Source organism: Bombus affinis, chromosome 8 (assembly GCF_024516045.1).
Source record: "Bombus affinis isolate iyBomAffi1 chromosome 8, iyBomAffi1.2, whole genome shotgun sequence".
Classification (NCBI taxonomy): domain Eukaryota; kingdom Metazoa; phylum Arthropoda; class Insecta; order Hymenoptera; family Apidae; genus Bombus; species Bombus affinis.
The window spans coordinates 3,177,923-3,197,750 of record NC_066351.1 but is presented as its reverse complement, the minus strand read 5'-3'; the positions used below and the strand labels follow the sequence as shown (position 1 = coordinate 3,197,750).

The 19,828-nt window shown below is 42.4% G+C and overlaps 2 protein-coding genes across 5 annotated transcripts in view; both read right to left on the bottom strand.

The window, feature by feature from the left end:
- Nucleotides 1-3,674: 3,674 nt before the first annotated feature.
- On the bottom strand, nt 3,675-4,232 carry LOC126919652 (uncharacterized). Its single transcript, XM_050729133.1, has one exon. It carries the CDS (start codon nt 4,230-4,232, stop codon nt 3,675-3,677), a length of 558 nt encoding a protein of 185 aa, XP_050585090.1.
- Nucleotides 4,233-17,861: 13,629 nt separating this feature from the next.
- LOC126919428 (uncharacterized) overlaps nt 17,862-19,828 on the bottom strand; it is an 85,197-nt gene continuing 83,230 nt past the window's right edge. For all 4 annotated transcript variants that reach the window (XM_050728731.1, XM_050728728.1, XM_050728729.1 and 1 more), the window contains one exon: nt 17,862-18,327. In XM_050728731.1, coding sequence (XP_050584688.1) covers nt 18,030-18,327 — 298 coding nt within the window. In that variant the 3' untranslated portion in view covers nt 17,862-18,029. The remainder of the gene's footprint in view (nt 18,328-19,828) is intronic.

Here is a 19,828-nt window from a genome sequence, read left to right as displayed (position 1 = left end):
GTGAATAACTGCGTGATTTGCACTACCTAACCGTTCGCCTTTTGTTCCTTTCTGCGAAATTCTCTTTACTTTATCTTGAGGACCCACAACGTAGAAGTGAACACGAGAGTGGAACATGAGACAGGGAACCGATGTAAAAGTATAACATTCTCTTCACTTGACTTTCTTGATGTTGAAATCGTGCTCATTTTTCTATTTCTCTTTTCTCGGCTGATTTAATATTTATTATAATTCTTATTATAATTCTCGTCTCAGTAATCAATCTCGCAAAAGCGCTAAGTGAATGCTAGGTAGCTACTTCTGGTCATCAGTCTTGTCGGGGATCCTAGTCTTAATTCAAGACTGCTCGGACTTTCCTTTCCTGATTACCAGCCTTATTAGGGGCCCTAGCCACCTGAGAGTAACCAACTGAGACTGTGACCAGCAACAAATTAGTCCAAAATGATTCTAATTTAGACTACCGTACTAGATATTTCTGCTACTACGCATCGCTGGTTGGGCGACTTCTTCAAGTCCCGCAAATCTTATACCTCGTAGCGATTGTTGGATGACATCACATCTTCCACTTTGCACTGCGATGGTTTAAATTTGAGAGCACCAAACCTTTCTTTCTGTTCAGTCTGGTTTTGGTTTGTTGATTGCTTTGCTTCTTTCTGCAGTTTTTGAAGACCCAGTAGATCCAGAATTGCTTGGATTTCTCCGGATAACGTTGCATTAGTTACTTTTCTGGGTTTATATTCAAACGGAAGCTGATCTAGACTTCTTATCGATCTATTGATTGTGCAATCTATTGTATTCGGTATCTTCTTTATGCTCGTATCCCAGAAATCTTCTGGCTCCTCAGCACAAGTTGCTGCAATTTGAATTTAGTGCGATTTCATCTCTCACTCTGTCCGTTGGTTTTCGATATTTCAACAGCGTTTAGAAGTATTTAACACAAATGTGAAGTGAATGCACTTGCTCTGTCGGTTATCATTCTTATGGGAATTTTAAAAAGTGTTAATATCTGGTCTAGTGCCTTAATGGCGCACTTTATCTTTGTACTGCGTACGAGGTAACGAATACAAAATTTGGCAAACCTGTCAACGATTGTCAATATTTGTGTTTATTTTTTGGCCGCATAAATGAATCACTATAATCAAAGTGCAATGCATAGAAGGGCACTGGAACCTTGTCCATCGGGTGAAAGAACCCTCGTTTTTGACCAGCCGACGATTTATAATAAAGGCAGTTCAAACAAATTCTGATGTATTTAAAAGCAAATCATCTCATCTCTTTAACTGTTTGAGTCTCAAGCGGTAAATTTTGTGTCGAAAAGTCTCAGTACATTTGAACGCTACAGACGACTGACTGGTATTTTGCATTTCATTGTTATCTTCTCATCAATCATTTTTATTGAACAAAACTTGAAATATTTATAAACTAATAGTACGCATATATAATAATATAGATGTATTTCATAAAAATAACAAATATGACGAGCGCTATTGCGCCGTTTGTTTTTCTTCGCAATTGATTAAGACAAGCGCTATCGCGCTGTTCAGGATTCATCACCCCTTTTTTTTTAAAGACACCTAGAACTCAAACAGTTAAATCAGTGATTCCCACGTGATTTTCTTTTTCGTGGATCTTCTTAAAGGCAAAATGTCCCTGATATTTCATTTTCACCACATTTCAGCGAAACATACAAGCCACTATTTGTATCTATTCTCGGTTTTCCGGAAGACTATATCCTTCAGGCCATACTTCTTCTGTTTTACCTTTGGATGAACATTATCGGCTTTCAATATTTTCCGTATTATATCGATATGATTATCCTGCAGTTGCGTCACCTTAATCCACTCATTGGTCATAAATGGTTATGTCCATAGACAAACAATTTATAGGATTCTTACTTACATAATCCAGATAAACTGTCTGGTCCACTGGGCGATATACGATTTCAAAATTGTAATCCTGGAAGTAAACGCATTAGCGAACCACTCTGGATTGAATATCTTTTTTATTTGCAGTCGAGCGAACTGCATTGCAGTCCGTAATCATTGTAAACCTTATATTAAGCAAATACACGCGAAAGATTTCAAATACCACAATAAATACTAAAGTTTCTAAATCATACGAATGATTTCTGCTCTTCCGGACTAGTTTTTCATATGTTCAATCAGCAATTAAATTATTCCAAATCCCACTGTCAAGGAATTCTGCAGGAGATTTATCAATAATGCTATATTCCGAGTAAAATTTTGAATAAATTTTCGAAAGAATTTTGAAACCCCTAAAAATCTCGTCGTATCTGTTTAACATTTGTTGAATCGGGAGTCTCTATAAGTGCACGGATCTTTTATATCTTGTCGCATGCCTTCATTGAAAATTTCTCTGCCTCAATATTCTATTTTTCTAAATTTACTATAAAATTCTTTTTCTCAAACACGCATAGAACAATTTGTAATTACTTAAAACCTCTCTCAAGCTCCTTAATGTTTAACAGTTAGAGACATGCGAGAACTCGAAAATATCGGGTGGAGTCGGGATGAGAAATATCCTCGAAAATCTCGGGATTCTCGAATATGTCGAGATTCCTGAGGGTGTTGGGGATTCTCGATGATGGGGATGATGGGGATTGTGTTGGCAAGGTAATAGATGTTATTACTTTAAGTATCATTATTTTTTGTTATTTATATTGTGTATAGAAGTGGCAAACACTATATCAGCGCTTATAGTTGATAGATGGAGTCCACGAAGTAGCTATTTGTCACTAACAATACATGACGTAACAAAAGACTATAAAATGTGCCACTATATTTTAAATTTATATCATTTAAGAGAATCACATACTGCGGAGAATATTAGAAATACATTGTTATCATTTATAAGTACATGGAAATTACATGAAGTTAATTAATATTTATAACTGACAACGGCCGAAATATTGAAAAGAAATAATGGAAATCTGTACAGATTAGAAACGAATATTTTGCTCCGTTCACTGATTACAAATGATAATAAAAATAATAATGAGAAAATTTCCCTCGTTCATAGTTTTAAACAAAAAATCCAAAAATATTGTTGCCCTCTTCTCAAGATACACGTCTGCAAAAACAAAATGTTTTTATACATGCAGCTAGGTAAATGTAAAACCGAATGAGACGTCTTTGCAACTAGTCCAAGATGTGAATACACGGTGGAATTCCATGTACGTAATGTTAAACGTAATGTTCGGGATGATGGTGTAATCGGGAGTCATCCTTGGTTGATTGGGTCGTTAGGAGGAACCACTCTTCCTAACGCCGAACTGCCTGGGCCGCCGTGCAAGTCCGAAGGGAAGACCAGACTCTCTTCGGCGTGACGGCACTCTCGATGGATGTTGCCCTCTCACCCTTTCTCTCTCAGCGCGCTCCTTTACGAGCATGACTTCTCGCAGTGAGAGCGGATGGCGATGTACTCCTGTTGCTCCATCAGTATGGCTTCTACGATTTCCTCGGAGGCCAAACTCTCACCGATGGCGAGTCGGACACGGCGCGGTTCCTCCCACGCCGGGCAGAACTCCAGCGTATGCTGTGCTGTGTCTTCCTCTTCCTCGCAGTGGTGGCACGTACTAGTCACCTCCCGCCGAATCCTTAGCAGGAACTCCTCGAACGCTCCGTGCCCGGTGAGCACCTGCGTCATCTTGTACGTCAGTGGGAGCCCGCCACGATCTCTTTAGGCCTCCCAGTTCGGTAGAACCGCTCCAACGGCCCGATGAGGCCGCACCGTATCCTCGGTGGCGAACTGACTGCGCCACCGTTTCCAGGCCTCTCCCGGACGTCGTGGATCGATTGGCCGGCAGAGGGCGTATCCCCGCCCGAGCACAGGCCCTGCAGTTGATGGTACACCCGTCGGAACGCTAGGGCCTGGAGCTCAAACGGAGGAGACGCCGCCAGGACAGTCGCCGACGCATATGATATCGTCCGGTATCCCCTTACGATCCTGATAGCGGTCATCCTATGAAATCTCCTCAGCAAGAGTAGACTGCATCGACTTTCCATCAGATCCTCTGTCCACACCGGAGCTCCGTACAGGACCCGAGAACGGATGACTCCCTCATACAGTCGGCGCACTCCGACTTCTGCCCCATCGATATTCGGCAGCAGCCCACATAGAGCGTTGGTTGTCATCGTCACTTTGGGAACCAGGAGCTTGAAGTGCGGCCCGAACGTCCATTGACTGCCGATAGTGAGGACCAAGTATGTCATCTGAGGTCCTACACTCAACCTCCTCTCCACTTATGTCCAAACACAGGTCGAGCGGAGGAGTCCCCCTACATCGGTAGTCATAAAACCATATGGCCATATGCATTTTCTTTCAAATATGCGAATTTTTTCCATTGTTGACGCTGGTATGTTGTACCATATTGGACAGCCGTAGGTTATAATGGGTCTTATTAGCGATTGGTAGCACATGATTTTTACTTTGCTATCGAGAAGTCTGGAATAAAACAGCCTTTTTGTATTCCAAAAAGCTTTGCTGGCTTTGGAGAGTTGGATTTCGATGTGTTGCTTGTAATTTAGTTTTTCATCTATGTTTATTCCTAGGTATTTTACGCAATTTTTGTGTGGTATGAGGTTCTCTTCGTTTGCTTTTTCTTTTAGGCGGAATTTCCTGATTTGTTCCCTTTCTGCTGGGCCGATTTTGCTTGTCATGGATCTGAATAGTATGGTTTCGCATTTGCTCGCGTTTATTTTTAGTTTCCATGTATGGTAGTAATCGCTGATTTTGTTAAAGAGTTCTTGCAGTTCTGTTCTTATCGTTTTGGTTTTGCGGCCTGTTACGTAGATGATTAGGTCATCCGCGAAGGCTATGGAGCGTTTATGTGTGGATGTGTTGAGGTTAAAGAGGTTTAGTAAGTCGTTATTGTAGATGCTGAAGAGTAGCGGGGAATTTACTGTTCCTTGTTGCAGGCCGTTTTCTATGGAGAATTCTTTGCTTGAAGTGTGCGAGCCGTCGGTCATTATGAACGTTTTGTTTGTTATCATGTCCCATACTATTTTGATTAGGTATTCGGGGAAGTTCTTTTTAATCATTTTATAAATGAGCCCTGGGATCCAGACGGTGTCGAAGGCTTTTTCGATGTCTATTAGGCAGGCGGCTACTCGTTGATTTGCGTTAAGTGCCCAGCAGATATCCGACGTAAGTTTGTTTATTGCGTGGATTGTGGAGTGTTTGTGGCAGAAGCCGAATTGGTTTTCCGGGATTATCTTATTTTTTGAGCAAAAGGCTGCTAGGGGGTTGTTTATGATCATTTCGTATACTTTGCTTATGTTGGGGAGGAGGCTTATGGGTCGTAGGTTTGCAGGTGATGAGCCGTCTTTATTTTTTTTTATAATGGCTATGAGTTTGGCTTTTTTCCATTTTTTGGGGAAGTACGTGTTGTTTAGTGCGTTATTAAACAGTACTGTGTAGTACCATTTTATTTTGTTTGGTAGGCGTTTGAGCGAGATGTTTGGGATGCCATCGAAGCCGGCGGATTTTTTATTGTTTAGCGTGGAGAAGATTGTACTTAGTTGATTGAAGTTTGTAAAGTAGTTTATTTCTGGGTCGGGCTGTTTGGGGTCGTCCGATGTGTTTTCGTTTGAGAATGTGCAGACTGTTTTGTTTAGCGCTATGTCTTGTTTTATTTTATTCTTTAGTATGTTTGTTTCGGCGATGATAATTCTGTTTAATTGTTCTCGGCCCATGTGTTCGTTTTGTGTGTGAGTTTTGGCGAAGTGGGTGCCGATAATGTCTAGTTTTTCCGTTGTTTTTGATATTATGAAGTTGCCCTCTGTGTCTTTGTTGGTGTTGCGTATCTCGATGTTGTGTATCTCGGTGTTGTGTATCTTCTTGGATGAGGGAGGCTTTTTCTGGAGGCAGTTTGAGGGGCGGGATGGAGTTTTGTTCCTTTGGTCTGAAAATTTGATTTATCTGCGGGAACATGCTAGCAGAGTCTTTTTTAGAGATATTTTTTATTTTATTTGTTCAGCATTGATTTATAGAGTTTGCGAATTCTTGTTTTAGTTGTGATTTTATTTCGTGTAGCAGGTACTTTAGGAATTCTATGTCTTCTCTTTTGTCGTAAGAGTAGTTGTATCTTAGGTTGTTCAATTTCGATAGTATGTAGCTTTTATCTCGTTGTAGTTTTTTTATTTTATAGTTTATATATGGCTCGCAGGAGTCTTTTTCTTTAAATGTCGGTACGGATTCTTGTAGGGCGATTTGTATATGTTTTTCTATTTCGTCTATGAACGAGTCGATTCGAGTTCGCTGTCGAGTGCCGAAGCGTACAGACGTGTCTCTAGTGCCCAGTGAAGTTCGAAAGCAACACGTGTCACCCAACCGTCGAAAGTGAACACAACGTGCTCCTATCCTTCCAAGTGTTTCCTATCCGCCAGAGAGAAGAAAAGCCTACGCAGCTAACCCCTACCCGAACCTTGCCTCATAGCCTCACGACTAGTTATTTATATTGAAATAGCTAGCTGGATGATGGCCCAGCATTCACCACCAGGCTCGCCCACGCAAACTTACAACTACCCCGCACTACTCCCCCCGTGGCAGAAGTGCAGCAGATCTCCACGCGCCAACGATGCCAATAAGACGAAAAAACGTAAAATTGAATCACCAAATACAAACTCAAACCAACAGCAAACAACACAATTCAACACCCACAATAGGTTCGCAATACTAGAATCCTCAAACGACGCCATGAAAATCGCAGGCCCACCACCAAACCAACAAGCACAGAGAAGCCCCCCTCCCCCACCAATATTTGTTAATGGTGTCATCGACATCCAGACAATGATCAAGTCCTTAGAGAGAGATATCTCCAAGGAGGACTATAACCTGAAGATAACCAACAATCAAGTAAAAATCCTGCCGACGAATCCAGAAGCTTACAGAAAGCTCACGAAGACACTCAGGGCCCTGAACGCCAACTTCCACACCTACCAACTCAAAGAAGAAAGACCTTTTCGGGTGGTGCTACGAAACATCCACCACTCCGCAGACATCGACGAACTAAAAATAGAACTATCGAAACTCGGCCACGAAGTCACCAATGTCAGCAACATAAGGCATAGAGTCACAAAAGACCCGCTATCCCCATTTTTCATCGATTTAAAACAGAAACCCAACAACAAGGAAATCTACAACATCAGTCGCCTAATGAACGCCATCGTTAAATTCGAACCACCGCAAATCAAAAAGGAGATAGTCCAATGCAAAAGGTGCCAAAGATATGGGCACACGCAGAAATACTGCAACCATACCTTCCGCTGCGTCAAATGTGCAGGTACACACCCCACCGACCAGTGCAAGAAATCACCGGAAACCCCAGCGAAGTGCATCCACTGTCAAGGTGACCATCCTGCCAACTACAAAGGCTGCTCAGCCTACAAAACTCTGTACTCAAACAAATACCCCAAACTTAGAACAAAAGAGGTAAATTACCAAACACCCAGCTCGCCGAAATTCACCGTTATCCCAATCCCCCCAACCAATCAAACACCCAGCCCTATCAAACTCACCACTCCCTCAAACTCCTATGCCCAAGCGGTACAAGGCACTCAAAATACACCAAATAGCCACAGGGATCCTCCCCAAAATAGTGCCCCCACCTCACCTAATACAGACAACGTCTCTAGACTTGAAAAGCTAATAGAGAAACAATCAGAGCAAATAAACAATTTGCTATCGCTATTAACACTCATCATGGATAAATTAATACGCCCCGAAACAAAATAAAACCAAGACGCATAGCTCTGTGGAATGCCAATGGTCTAGCGCAACACAAACTTGAGCTAGAACTCTTCCTAAAACACCAGCTAATCGACATAATGCTCATATCTGAAACCCACTTCACCGACAAAAACTACCTGAACATAAACGGATACAAGTTCTACCATACCCAACACCCCAGCGGAAAGGCCCACGGCGGCACCGGAATCATAATCAAAGCAAACATCAAGCACTACGAACTTCCACCATTCCAGAAAGACTACCTCCAAGCAACAAACGTAGCAATAGAAGACTGTCATGGTACAATCACCACCTCAGCTGTATACTGCCCTCCCAGACACTCCATCGCCAAAGAAGACTTCGACCACTTCCTGGACACCCTGGGCAACAGATTCATAGCCGGAGGAGACTACAACGCTAAACACACCCAATGGGGTAGCAGACTGGTTACAGTAAGAGGCAAAAACCTCCTCAACAGCATAATAACCAACAACCTCAACTACCTTACCACATACGAACCCACACACTGGCCCACCGACACAAACAAGATACCCGATCTCGTTGATTTCTTCATAACTAAAAATATCTCGTCAAGACACGTCCAAATCAATTCCGCGGCTGATCTCTCCTCCGATCATTCCCCCGTGATAGTAACAGTCAGTTCAACTATCATCGAGAATACACCTAATGGCTCCATTCATAACAAACACACCAACTGGCAGCTCTTTAGAGAAGTCTTTACCCGCACAACTTCAGTCTCAACCTCACTAAAAACCAATGACGAAATTGAAGCAGCCACGGAATACCTAAATGCGAGCATAATAAACGCTATCCGCGTCTCCACACCGGCAAAAACGTCCATCAACAATCACGAATACCCCCAGTACATATTAAAAAAAATAGCAGAAAAACGTAGACTAAGAAGGATATGGCAGACCCATAGAACACCGGAGGACAAACGCAAACTAAACAACGCAACTAGAAAACTATCCAAAACCATAAAGAACTATAATAATGACCGTTTTCACAAATATCTCGCCAGCCTGTCCCCCATAGCCGACTCAAACTACTCACTATGGAAAGCCTCCAGGAAACTCACGCGCCCCCCACAAATAATACCTCCAATCCGCCGCCCGCAGGGTGGATGGGCGCGTAGCCCTATAAAAAAAGCCAACCTATTTGCCAAACACTTGACTGAAGTATTCCAACCCCATTCCTCCATAGCTGCAGCGGACGTGACCGAATACCTGCACACTCCCTTCCAAATGTCCCCTCCTATTCAACCCTTCACTTCTGCAGAGATCATAGAAGCAATCAGTCGCCTAAACCCCAAGAAAGCAGCAGGTCACGACCTAATAGGAAATAAAGCAATCAAGGAACTCCCCATAAAGGGGATCGCACTCATCGCATCAATCTTTAACGCCATCCTCCGCCTTGAACACTTTCCTAAGGCGTGGAAAATCTCACTGATCACCCTCATCCCCAAACCCGGTAAACCAATATATGAAACCAGCTCCTATCGCCCAATCAGTCTTTTACCTACCCTGTGTAAACTATTCGAGAGGATGCTTACGAATCGTCTCCTTCCACTCCTAGAAGAATTGAAAACTCTCCCAGATCACCAATTCGGCTTCCGAAAACAACACTCAACAGTAGAGCAAATCCACCGCATAACCCACATGATCAGCCAAACCCTCGAAAAGAAAAAATACTGCTCAGCCGTATTCCTAGACATCCAACAGGCATTCGATAAAGTATGGCATGAAGGGCTACTCTACAAGCTTAAAAAAATCCTACCCCACCCATACTACTCCATCTTAAAATCCTACCTTACCAACAGACAATTCATAGTTAAATGTCTAGGCGCCACTTCCGCAACATTCCCAATAGAATCCGGCATACCGCAAGGTAGTGTCCTCGGACCCCTACTATTCTCCATCTACACTGCCGACTTACCCATATCAAACGAGGTAACAATAGCAACATTTGCCGACGACACAGCACTATTAGCTACCCACGCAGACCCGGCAATTGCCTCATCCACTCTCCAGCGAAGTCTCGACTCCATGGAAAAGTGGTTCCAAAAATGGGGTTTTAAAATAAACGAAAAAAAATCCTCCCATGTAACCTTCACGCTCCGAAAACAAACCTGCCCCAGGTCACCATTAACAACACAATAATCCCAAGCAAGGACTCCGTAAGATACCTGGGCATGACCCTGGACAGGAGGCTACCGAAGCCGAATTGGTGATCTGGGAGAGTTTTCAATTCTTCTAGGAGTGGAAGGAGACGATTCGTAAGCATTCTCTCGAATAGTTTACACAGGGTAGGTAAAAGACTGATTGGGCGATAGGAGCTGGTTTCATATATTGGTTTACCGGGTTTGGGGATGAGGGTGATCAGTGAGATTTTCCACGCCTTAGGAAAGTGTTCAAGGCGGAGGATGGCGTTAAAGATTGATGCGATGAGTGCGATCCCCTTTATGGGGAGTTCCTTGATTGCTTTATTTCCTATTAGGTCGTGACCTGCTGCTTTCTTGGGGTTTAGGCGACTGATTGCTTCTATGATCTCTGCAGAAGTGAAGGGTTGAATAGGAGGGGACATTTGGAAGGGAGTGTGCAGGTATTCGGTCACGTCCGCTGCAGCTATGGAGGAATGGGGTTGGAATACTTCAGTCAAGTGTTTGGCAAATAGGTTGGCTTTTTTTATAGGGCTACGCGCCCATCCACCCTGCGGGCGGCGGATTGGAGGTATTATTTGTGGGGGGCGCGTGAGTTTCCTGGAGGCTTTCCATAGTGAGTAGTTTGAGTCGGCTATGGGGGACAGGCTGGCGAGATATTTGTGAAAACGGTCATTATTATAGTTCTTTATGGTTTTGGATAGTTTTCTAGTTGCGTTGTTTAGTTTGCGTTTGTCCTCCGGTGTTCTATGGGTCTGCCATATCCTTCTTAGTCTACGTTTTTCTGCTATTTTTTTTAATATGTACTGGGGGTATTCGTGATTGTTGATGGACGTTTTTGCCGGTGTGGAGACGCGGATAGCGTTTATTATGCTCGCATTTAGGTATTCCGTGGCTGCTTCAATTTCGTCATTGGTTTTTAGTGAGGTTGAGACTGAAGTTGTGCGGGTAAAGACTTCTCTAAAGAGCTGCCAGTTGGTGTGTTTGTTATGAATGGAGCCATTAGGTGTATTCTCGATGATAGTTGAACTGACTGTTACTATCACGGGGGAATGATCGGAGGAGAGATCAGCCGCGGAATTGATTTGGACGTGTCTTGACGAGATATTTTTAGTTATGAAGAAATCAACGAGATCGGGTATCTTGTTTGTGTCGGTGGGCCAGTGTGTGGGTTCGTATGTGGTAAGGTAGTTGAGGTTGTTGGTTATTATGCTGTTGAGGAGGTTTTTGCCTCTTACTGTAACCAGTCTGCTACCCCATTGGGTGTGTTTAGCGTTGTAGTCTCCTCCGGCTATGAATCTGTTGCCCAGGGTGTCCAGGAAGTGGTCGAAGTCTTCTTTGGCGATGGAGTGTCTGGGAGGGCAGTATACAGCTGAGGTGGTGATTGTACCATGACAGTCTTCTATTGCTACGTTTGTTGCTTGGAGGTAGTCTTTCTGGAATGGTGGAAGTTCGTAGTGCTTGATGTTTGCTTTGATTATGATTCCGGTGCCGCCGTGGGCCTTTCCGCTGGGGTGTTGGGTATGGTAGAACTTGTATCCGTTTATGTTCAGGTAGTTTTTGTCGGTGAAGTGGGTTTCAGATATGAGCATTATGTCGATTAGCTGGTGTTTTAGGAAGAGTTCTAGCTCAAGTTTGTGTTGCGCTAGACCATTGGCATTCCACAGAGCTATGCGTCTTGGTTTTATTTTGTTTCGGGGCGTATTAATTTATCCATGATGAGTGTTAATAGCGATAGCAAATTGTTTATTTGCTCTGATTGTTTCTCTATTAGCTTTTCAAGTCTAGAGACGTTGTCTGTATTAGGTGAGGTGGGGGCACTATTTTGGGGAGGATCCCTGTGGCTATTTGGTGTATTTTGAGTGCCTTGTACCGCTTGGGCATAGGAGTTTGAGGGAGTGGTGAGTTTGATAGGGCTGGGTGTTTGATTGGTTGGGGGGATTGGGATAACGGTGAATTTCGGCGAGCTGGGTGTTTGGTAATTTACCTCTTTTGTTCTAAGTTTGGGGTATTTGTTTGAGTACAGAGTTTTGTAGGCTGAGCAGCCTTTGTAGTTGGCAGGATGGTCACCTTGACAGTGGATGCACTTCGCTGGGGTTTCCGGTGATTTCTTGCACTGGTCGGTGGGGTGTGTACCTGCACATTTGACGCAGCGGAAGGTATGGTTGCAGTATTTCTGCGTGTGCCCATATCTTTGGCACCTTTTGCATTGGACTATCTCCTTTTTGATTTGCGGTGGTTCGAATTTAACGATGGCGTTCATTAGGCGACTGATGTTGTAGATTTCCTTGTTGTTGGGTTTCTGTTTTAAATCGATGAAAAATGGGGATAGCGGGTCTTTTGTGACTCTATGCCTTATGTTGCTGACATTGGTGACTTCGTGGCCGAGTTTCGATAGTTCTATTTTTAGTTCGTCGATGTCTGCGGAGTGGTGGATGTTTCGTAGCACCACCCGAAAAGGTCTTTCTTCTTTGAGTTGGTAGGTGTGGAAGTTGGCGTTCAGGGCCCTGAGTGTCTTCGTGAGCTTTCTGTAAGCTTCTGGATTCGTCGGCAGGATTTTTACTTGATTGTTGGTTATCTTCAGGTTATAGTCCTCCTTGGAGATATCTCTCTCTAAGGACTTGATCATTGTCTGGATGTCGATGACACCATTAACAAATATTGGTGGGGGAGGGGGGCTTCTCTGTGCTTGTTGGTTTGGTGGTGGGCCTGCGATTTTCATGGCGTCGTTTGAGGATTCTAGTATTGCGAACCTATTGTGGGTGTTGAATTGTGTTGTTTGCTGTTGGTTTGAGTTTGTATTTGGTGATTCAATTTTACGTTTTTTCGTCTTATTGGCATCGTTGGCGCGTGGAGATCTGCTGCACTTCTGCCACGGGGGGAGTAGTGCGGGGTAGTTGTAAGTTTGCGTGGGCGAGCCTGGTGGTGAATGCTGGGCCATCATCCAGCTAGCTATTTCAATATAAATAACTAGTCGTGAGGCTATGAGGCAAGGTTCGGGTAGGGGTTAGCTGCGTAGGCTTTTCTTCTCTCTGGCGGATAGGAAACACTTGGAAGGATAGGAGCACGTTGTGTTCACTTTCGACGGTTGGGTGACACGTGTTGCTTTCGAACTTCACTGGGCACTAGAGACACGTCTGTACGCTTCGGCACTCAACAGCGAACTGACTTTGGAAATATGAAAAAAAATTTTTCGATTTTTTCAAATTTGTAAACTAGAATACCCCCTTAAATTGTGGAAAATCTGTAGTCCTGCACTCTGTATAGAATATTTGTATTGTATAGGAAAAGACGAAATTATTGATTTATTTCTTCTTTAAGAATAGCAACAGATTGCATTTCTTTCACACCTAGATATAGTGACATTAATAAAGGACTTTCAAATAATTATTGACTTCTGTAGTAGAATATAGTATAGTGTAAAACTATTATAGCATAGCATATTTCTTATATTTATTTGCTTACTACTAACCAATTAAATTATTAGTCCTTTAATGTGTAAATAGATTATTTTAAAATATGTAATCTTTCTCTAATATCTTTTTTTCTACTTTAAATTTTTATTTTTCGAAAGTCTTATGTGATAGAGCATAATAACTTTATGGACATTCATCAACCTCAAATTTATAAAAAGATATTTGAAATTTTGTTGGGAGTAAAAAAGATATTTATTTGATTTGATGACTACTTGATCTTTATTTATAAAGTTACATAAAATAGTTAAAGTATAATCAGAAACGTGATTTAGGTGTGAGAGCGCATTCGAAATGCCATTTTTAACAATTTGTAATATGTCAACAGCACACGAAGGAATTTATTTTGATAAATGGAAGTTTGTATATCGCAAAAAAAAGGAATTTTTAAGCATCGATTATAGCCGTGAAGCTTCGCAAAATTATACGTATAAAAACTGAAAAAGTGATGTCAGTCATATGTTTGTCAATGAGAAATCTATAGAATTACAAAATCAACAGTCTTATATGTATGACCGCTTAACAGACAACAAATACTTAATTTCTTATAGTTCTTTAATGAAACATCTTCGCATATGGAACCTTTTTTATCTATTTGACTTCTTGAACACCGCAACATCAATTTGGCACTACATAATGTTTCAGGATACCCGTAAGTGCGTACAAGTGACGTCACACGCTGAATTGTTTGAAATTTAATCGGTGCACTTTAAAACATAGATTGTAACATAGATAAATTGTACTCAGTATATTAATGTATTATAAAAATAATGCCTTAAATCGTAAAAGAGTAAATAATTGTTCAATGTTATTTGTTGTGAGAAATTTGAATTTTAATATACTTTGATACAAACTTTTATAACATGTATCGTAATTAAATGTTAATGTTAAGCGTAGTGGAAAGGTTAATTATAATCGCTCAAGATTATTATATCAGGAGTCCCATTGAAATCACCGACACTGTTTTCACCGACAACAACTCACCGACACCAGACTTTACCGAAAATGTTATTTCGCTGTGCTAATACTGCCAGTCAGTTAAAGTTGTTGTCATTCAAAATTGTTATAGGTCAAATGTATGTAGTATCGGGGCCAAAAGGCCTAAGGTATCGGCCGAACTGTAAACAATGTACCGTTGGGTCCTTTAAGTGGACAGTTTTCGTGAAAAGGCTGCGTGACCTTAACCACGGGGGTTTCGGGATACCTGTTCCGAAGAACGGGAAAAGGCAGAGCGTGTAGAGTGTGGAGAGCGTGCAGAGCGTGTGGAGTGTGGAGAGCGTGTAGAGTGTGGAGAGTGTGCAGAGCGTGTGGAGCGTGCGGAGTGGGCAGAGCTTGAATTGGGAGTCAGAAAGCCGCATGCGAAAATAGAACGTAGAACAGCATTGTAATCAACTTCGTTGCTCTTAATAATATATATTAAATCAAAACATCATCACTTGTCCTTTCTCTCTAAGACCCATTTGGATACTACATAAATTTTGGGGGCTCGAGCCGGGATCTAGAGCGCTAAGTGACAAGTGAAAGGGATATTTCGGAACAATGAGTGACTACAATGCAGGAGAAGCAGTGTTGACTGACGAGCAGCTGGCTCAGATGCAAGTACCGGAGTTAAAAGACGAGCTGAGAAGACGACGGCTGAGATTAGCGGGTAGAAAACGCGAGCTGGTAGCGCGATTGCTGGCTGCGGTACGTTTAGAGCGGGAACACGGTGCACGAGAAGAAGACGATGACGACGACGATGATTTAGAGGACGACGATGACGATGAGATGGGCGTGATTGGGGACCGTTTAGACGGCAACGATCCAGGGAATCACGATCTCAATAGTTAAGTTCGGGTGACTCCAGTGGGAAGACGTCGAAGCCAAGACGAGCGTAAGTGCACAGTGTTAACGTTTGAAGACGTGGAAGGCTCGTTAAAAAAATTCAGCGGAGATGACCTACCGAATGTAACTCAGTGGATAAGAGATTTCGAGGAAATGGCGGAAGTGTGTGGCTGGTCGGACATCCACATGGTGGTTTTCGCGAGGAAGCTTCTTACAGGCTCTTGCTCAAGCTTTCGTACGCCAGGAACGATGCATGAAATCCTGGGCGAAGTTTAAAATGGCGCTGGTAGATGAATTCGAAGACGCAGTGAGTGACCGGCAGGTACATCAAGAGTTAGCGCGTAGAACGAAAAGAGCAGACGAGAGTCTGCTCCAATATATGTATAGTATGCGTGAGCTTGCGGGGCAAGGAAGAATCGATACACAGTCGGTGATCGACTATATAATCCAAGGTATTCCCGATGGAGTCTCAAATAAAGCTATACTATACGGGGCCAGGAATATGCAGCAGTTGAAGGAACGCTTCAAGCAGTATGAAGCGATGAAAAGAGATATGAAGGCGAAAACAAAATTTGGAGAGCACAAGGACGATAAAGCAGAACGATCAGCAATGCGGAATCAGTCGAGACAAACGAGCAGTGATCTCAAAAGGTGTTACAATTGCGGCGGTGACGATCACTTAAGTGTTACATGTCCGAAGAAAGAGAAAGGTGTGAGGTGCTTCAGGTGCAACGAACTTGGACACATGGCGTCAAGGTGTACAGCACAACCGAAGAAGACCTACATCATTTCAAGACCCGAGAAGAAGGGATACATGAAGGAGGTGACGATAGATGGATGTAGGTTTACAGCGTTGGTAGATACGGGTAGTGATCTCACGTTCATACGATCAGACGAGTATGCGAGGTTGGGATCACCACCGCTAGGAAATGGTAAGCTTAGGTTTGATGGCTTGGGTTCCACGGGCAATGAGACCTGGGGCGAATTTACAAAGATAATGATGGTCGACGGGTGTGCATTCACGGTCACGTTGCACGTCGTCTCAAACAAGGTATTGAGGAGCCACAGCCTGCTGCTGGGTACTGACTTTTTGGATCAGATAGAGTTGCGGGTCAAACGGGGCGAGGTGAGCTTCCTACGGCTTGACGGGCAGGAGGATGGTCACGAAGACGCGCCGGATGTATTGAAGGTCAACGCGATAGAACAGACCGACGAGATAGATCTAGCGCACGTACAAGAACCTCTCTATCGTGAAGCGATCCGCGATATCATTAGGGGGTATAAGCCAGAGAAGACGCGGGATGTCGGGATAACCGCGAAAATCGTGTTGAAAAGCGACAAATCCGTGGTACGAAGACCGCGGCGGCTGGCGCCATCTGAGAAAAGGGAAGTGGACGATTTGATGGAGGCGTGGACAGACGAGGGTATTATAAAACCAACGGACTCGGAGTATGCGGATACCCCGAGTAGAAATCCACTGCCGGGTGCTGTGGATGTGGCTGAGTGTGAGGACAGGCTGATTGCACGGTTGAGAAGCGCACAGAAGAAGGGCATTGAAGTCCGTAAGATTTTAGATGCCGCAACGTGCAGTCAGGCCGATGGATATGTAACCAGAAGATTAATCGACGAAGAATGGGCTGCAAAATTCGAGGAACAGCGTCGTGAGTTACGCGAGGACGCTATAAGGAAGATCGCTGCGACGCAAGAAGAAAACAGAAAGAATTTTAACAAAAGACGGAAGAGCGCGAAGCAGTACCTAAGGGGAGATTTGGTAGCCATTAAGAGAACCCAGTTTGGCCCAGGTTTAAAACTCGGAAGAAAATTTTTAGGTCCGTACCGGGTATCACGAACAATGCGGAATGACCGGTACATGCTGGAGAAAGTAGGGGAGCATGAGGGGCCTGCGCACACATCGACGACCGCAGACTTTATGAAGCCTTGGGTCCTCAACGCCGAAGATGACGCATCCGACGATAGCGAAACTGAAGACCACATCTGAGGGCAGATGTTATTGCAGGATGGCCGAATGTAGTATCGGGGCCAAAAGGCCTAAGGTATCGGCCGAACTGTAAACAACTGTAAACAACAACAACTGTAAACAATGTAAACTGTACCGTTGGGTCCTTTAAGTGGACAGTTTTCGTGAAAAGGCTGCGTGACCTTAACCACGGGGGTTTCGGGATACCTGTTCCGAAGAACGGGAAAAGGCAGAGCGTGTAGAGTGTGGAGAGCGTGCAGAGCGTGTGGAGTGTGGAGAGCGTGTAGAGTGTGGAGAGTGTGCAGAGCGTGTGGAGCGTGCGGAGTGGGCAGAGCTTGAATTGGGAGTCAGAAAGCCGCATGCGAGAATAGAACGTAGAACAGCATTGTAATCAACTTCGTTGCTCTTAATAATATATATTAAATCAAAACATCATCACTTGTCCTTTCTCTCTAAGACCCATTTGGATACTACATGTATGTCTGGTGTCGGTGGAAAAAGTGTCGGATTTACATAGAACCCTGTATCAGAGGTCAAAAGATCTACGTAATCGATTATATATTTCTCCATCATTAACTACTTAGCGAAATCTGTGTGTGTCATGGTTTAGTAAACCATCGACTACACTTATGGGCGGCATCTCTGAATTCTGGATATATTTTCCACCATAACACGTTTTTTTATCTCCCTTTACACGGCAATGTGTATTCTCTGTCTTTTTATTTAAAATAAAACATTTTCTGGCCGTTGCACTTTTTAGGGTGGTTTTAATTCTTAACGATCTTATTCGGTTAAATCTTTCGGCCTCTAGCACTGTTAACACAATTTATTCTGTACTGTCAACAATAGCAGTATCGTCGAGAGTATGTAGCCAATTAAAGATCATCATATTTCTTTCATATTTGGATAATTGATTTCCACGTTCTCTTTCAACGTCTTTAATGGTCAAAGCATGGTTTCGTTCCTTTTGTCCCAATAGTGCAGGTCCAGTAGTACCTGTTGTTCCAGGGACCAGCAATGTAGTTCCAGAAGCTGTTTGTGCTGCACTCGCTACAACCTCCAACTGATCTAAATTGAATTCGCTTTGTGAAAGTCGCTCCAAAGCACGATATGTTGTTAACAATCTACAAATTATGAAAATTAGGTATTAATATTCAACTGTTACACACATTTCATATACTTCTTTTTTATTGTCATAATTGCTGAAGGAAACATGTAAAAATAAGTATTGTTAATTTTCATGCTTTTACTGCCTTATTAATCGTTTTAAATCCCAATATTACGCTTATCATGAAATGATCATATCAATATTAGTACTAGAATTTTTAATACTATTCTTGCTTTGTTATATAGGGTATAAGAAATGTTTGTCACAGTTTATGTTAAGCAATTAGAACAATACATGGTATCAAAAACGACATCTATTGGAGCGAAATCAAAACATTCCTTTGTTCTAAATCTTTTGTCTCCTAGCTAAACAGTCGTTAATCGCATTCTGTTCTGCATTTATATATAAAGAGTTTTGTCATAAAAATAAAGGATAAAGCGTGGTTAATACAAACCCTACTTCATTTCCATCGCTTTATCTAGTTTTCTAAGAATAGTTTATAATGATGATTTAACACTCTTAGATTAATAGAGATCTATTAGAAAAGTAAACTGCAGAATTGATTTTGACCGTTAAACTCAAGGTTAAAATGATTTTTATTGCATTTCATTTCTGGAATTATGTTGCAACTCGTCCGTCTATCTCGAAAAACGACAAAGATTTATAACTTTTTGGACTAACTTTATTTACAATATGCTTATACAGTGGGACATTGGATGAACTAGCGAATTCCTGAAGCAATCGAAACAATGCTATTAAGTACATACCGTATTGTCTCATTATGGATAAGGTCGTGATTATAAACAGAGCGGCGATAAGCCGAGCTTGATAATGCGAGCGGCAAGAACAGCGAGACAAATGAAAAGACAGCGGATGAAAATAAATTAAACTCATAAATTTATATAAGATAACCTATACAGTAACTACACAACAGAACAAAGGCCGATATTTGCCATTGTGTATTATTATATTTATTATATTTATTCTTTTAGTAGATATCTAAGCGGTAAATAGATAGTAACGATAAATACTTTGGAATATTTTGGAATATCGAATCTTTAATCAGGTGTAGGCCGATTTTATGGCAAGATAATCATAAGTATTGTAGAAATATACATTTCTTTTTGCGCGCGCGAGGAGGAGAAAATGCTGTTACGCATGTCCAAAGTGGACTATGTGGGACTATTGGAAGGAATAAGGAGTAGCGGCATAATTGTCCCATTTTTCTGCATGTTCATGCGGAGTTCAATGTTGGCGCCACAAATGTCAATTTTGCCGTTTATCGCTCGCCGCTCTCTGTATAATCACGACCTAACTAATCCCCACTATTGATTTTATTTTAATTTAACGGCAAATATAAAAGACGAAGAACATGTGATAATAAGGAATCATAAATTTTAATAGTAATATAAAGGCAATGTAAATGCAAAGGAAGGTGAATGAATAGATTTAGGTGAGTCATTAAGATTAATTTCTTTTTATTTGGCGTAGGTGGATGGTTGGTGATTGGAGTAAAA

Coding starts and splice junctions, on each gene's coding strand:
- LOC126919652 (XM_050729133.1), bottom strand. CDS start 4,232: ATGACATACTTGGTCCTCACTATCGGCAGTCAATGGACGTTCGGGCCG.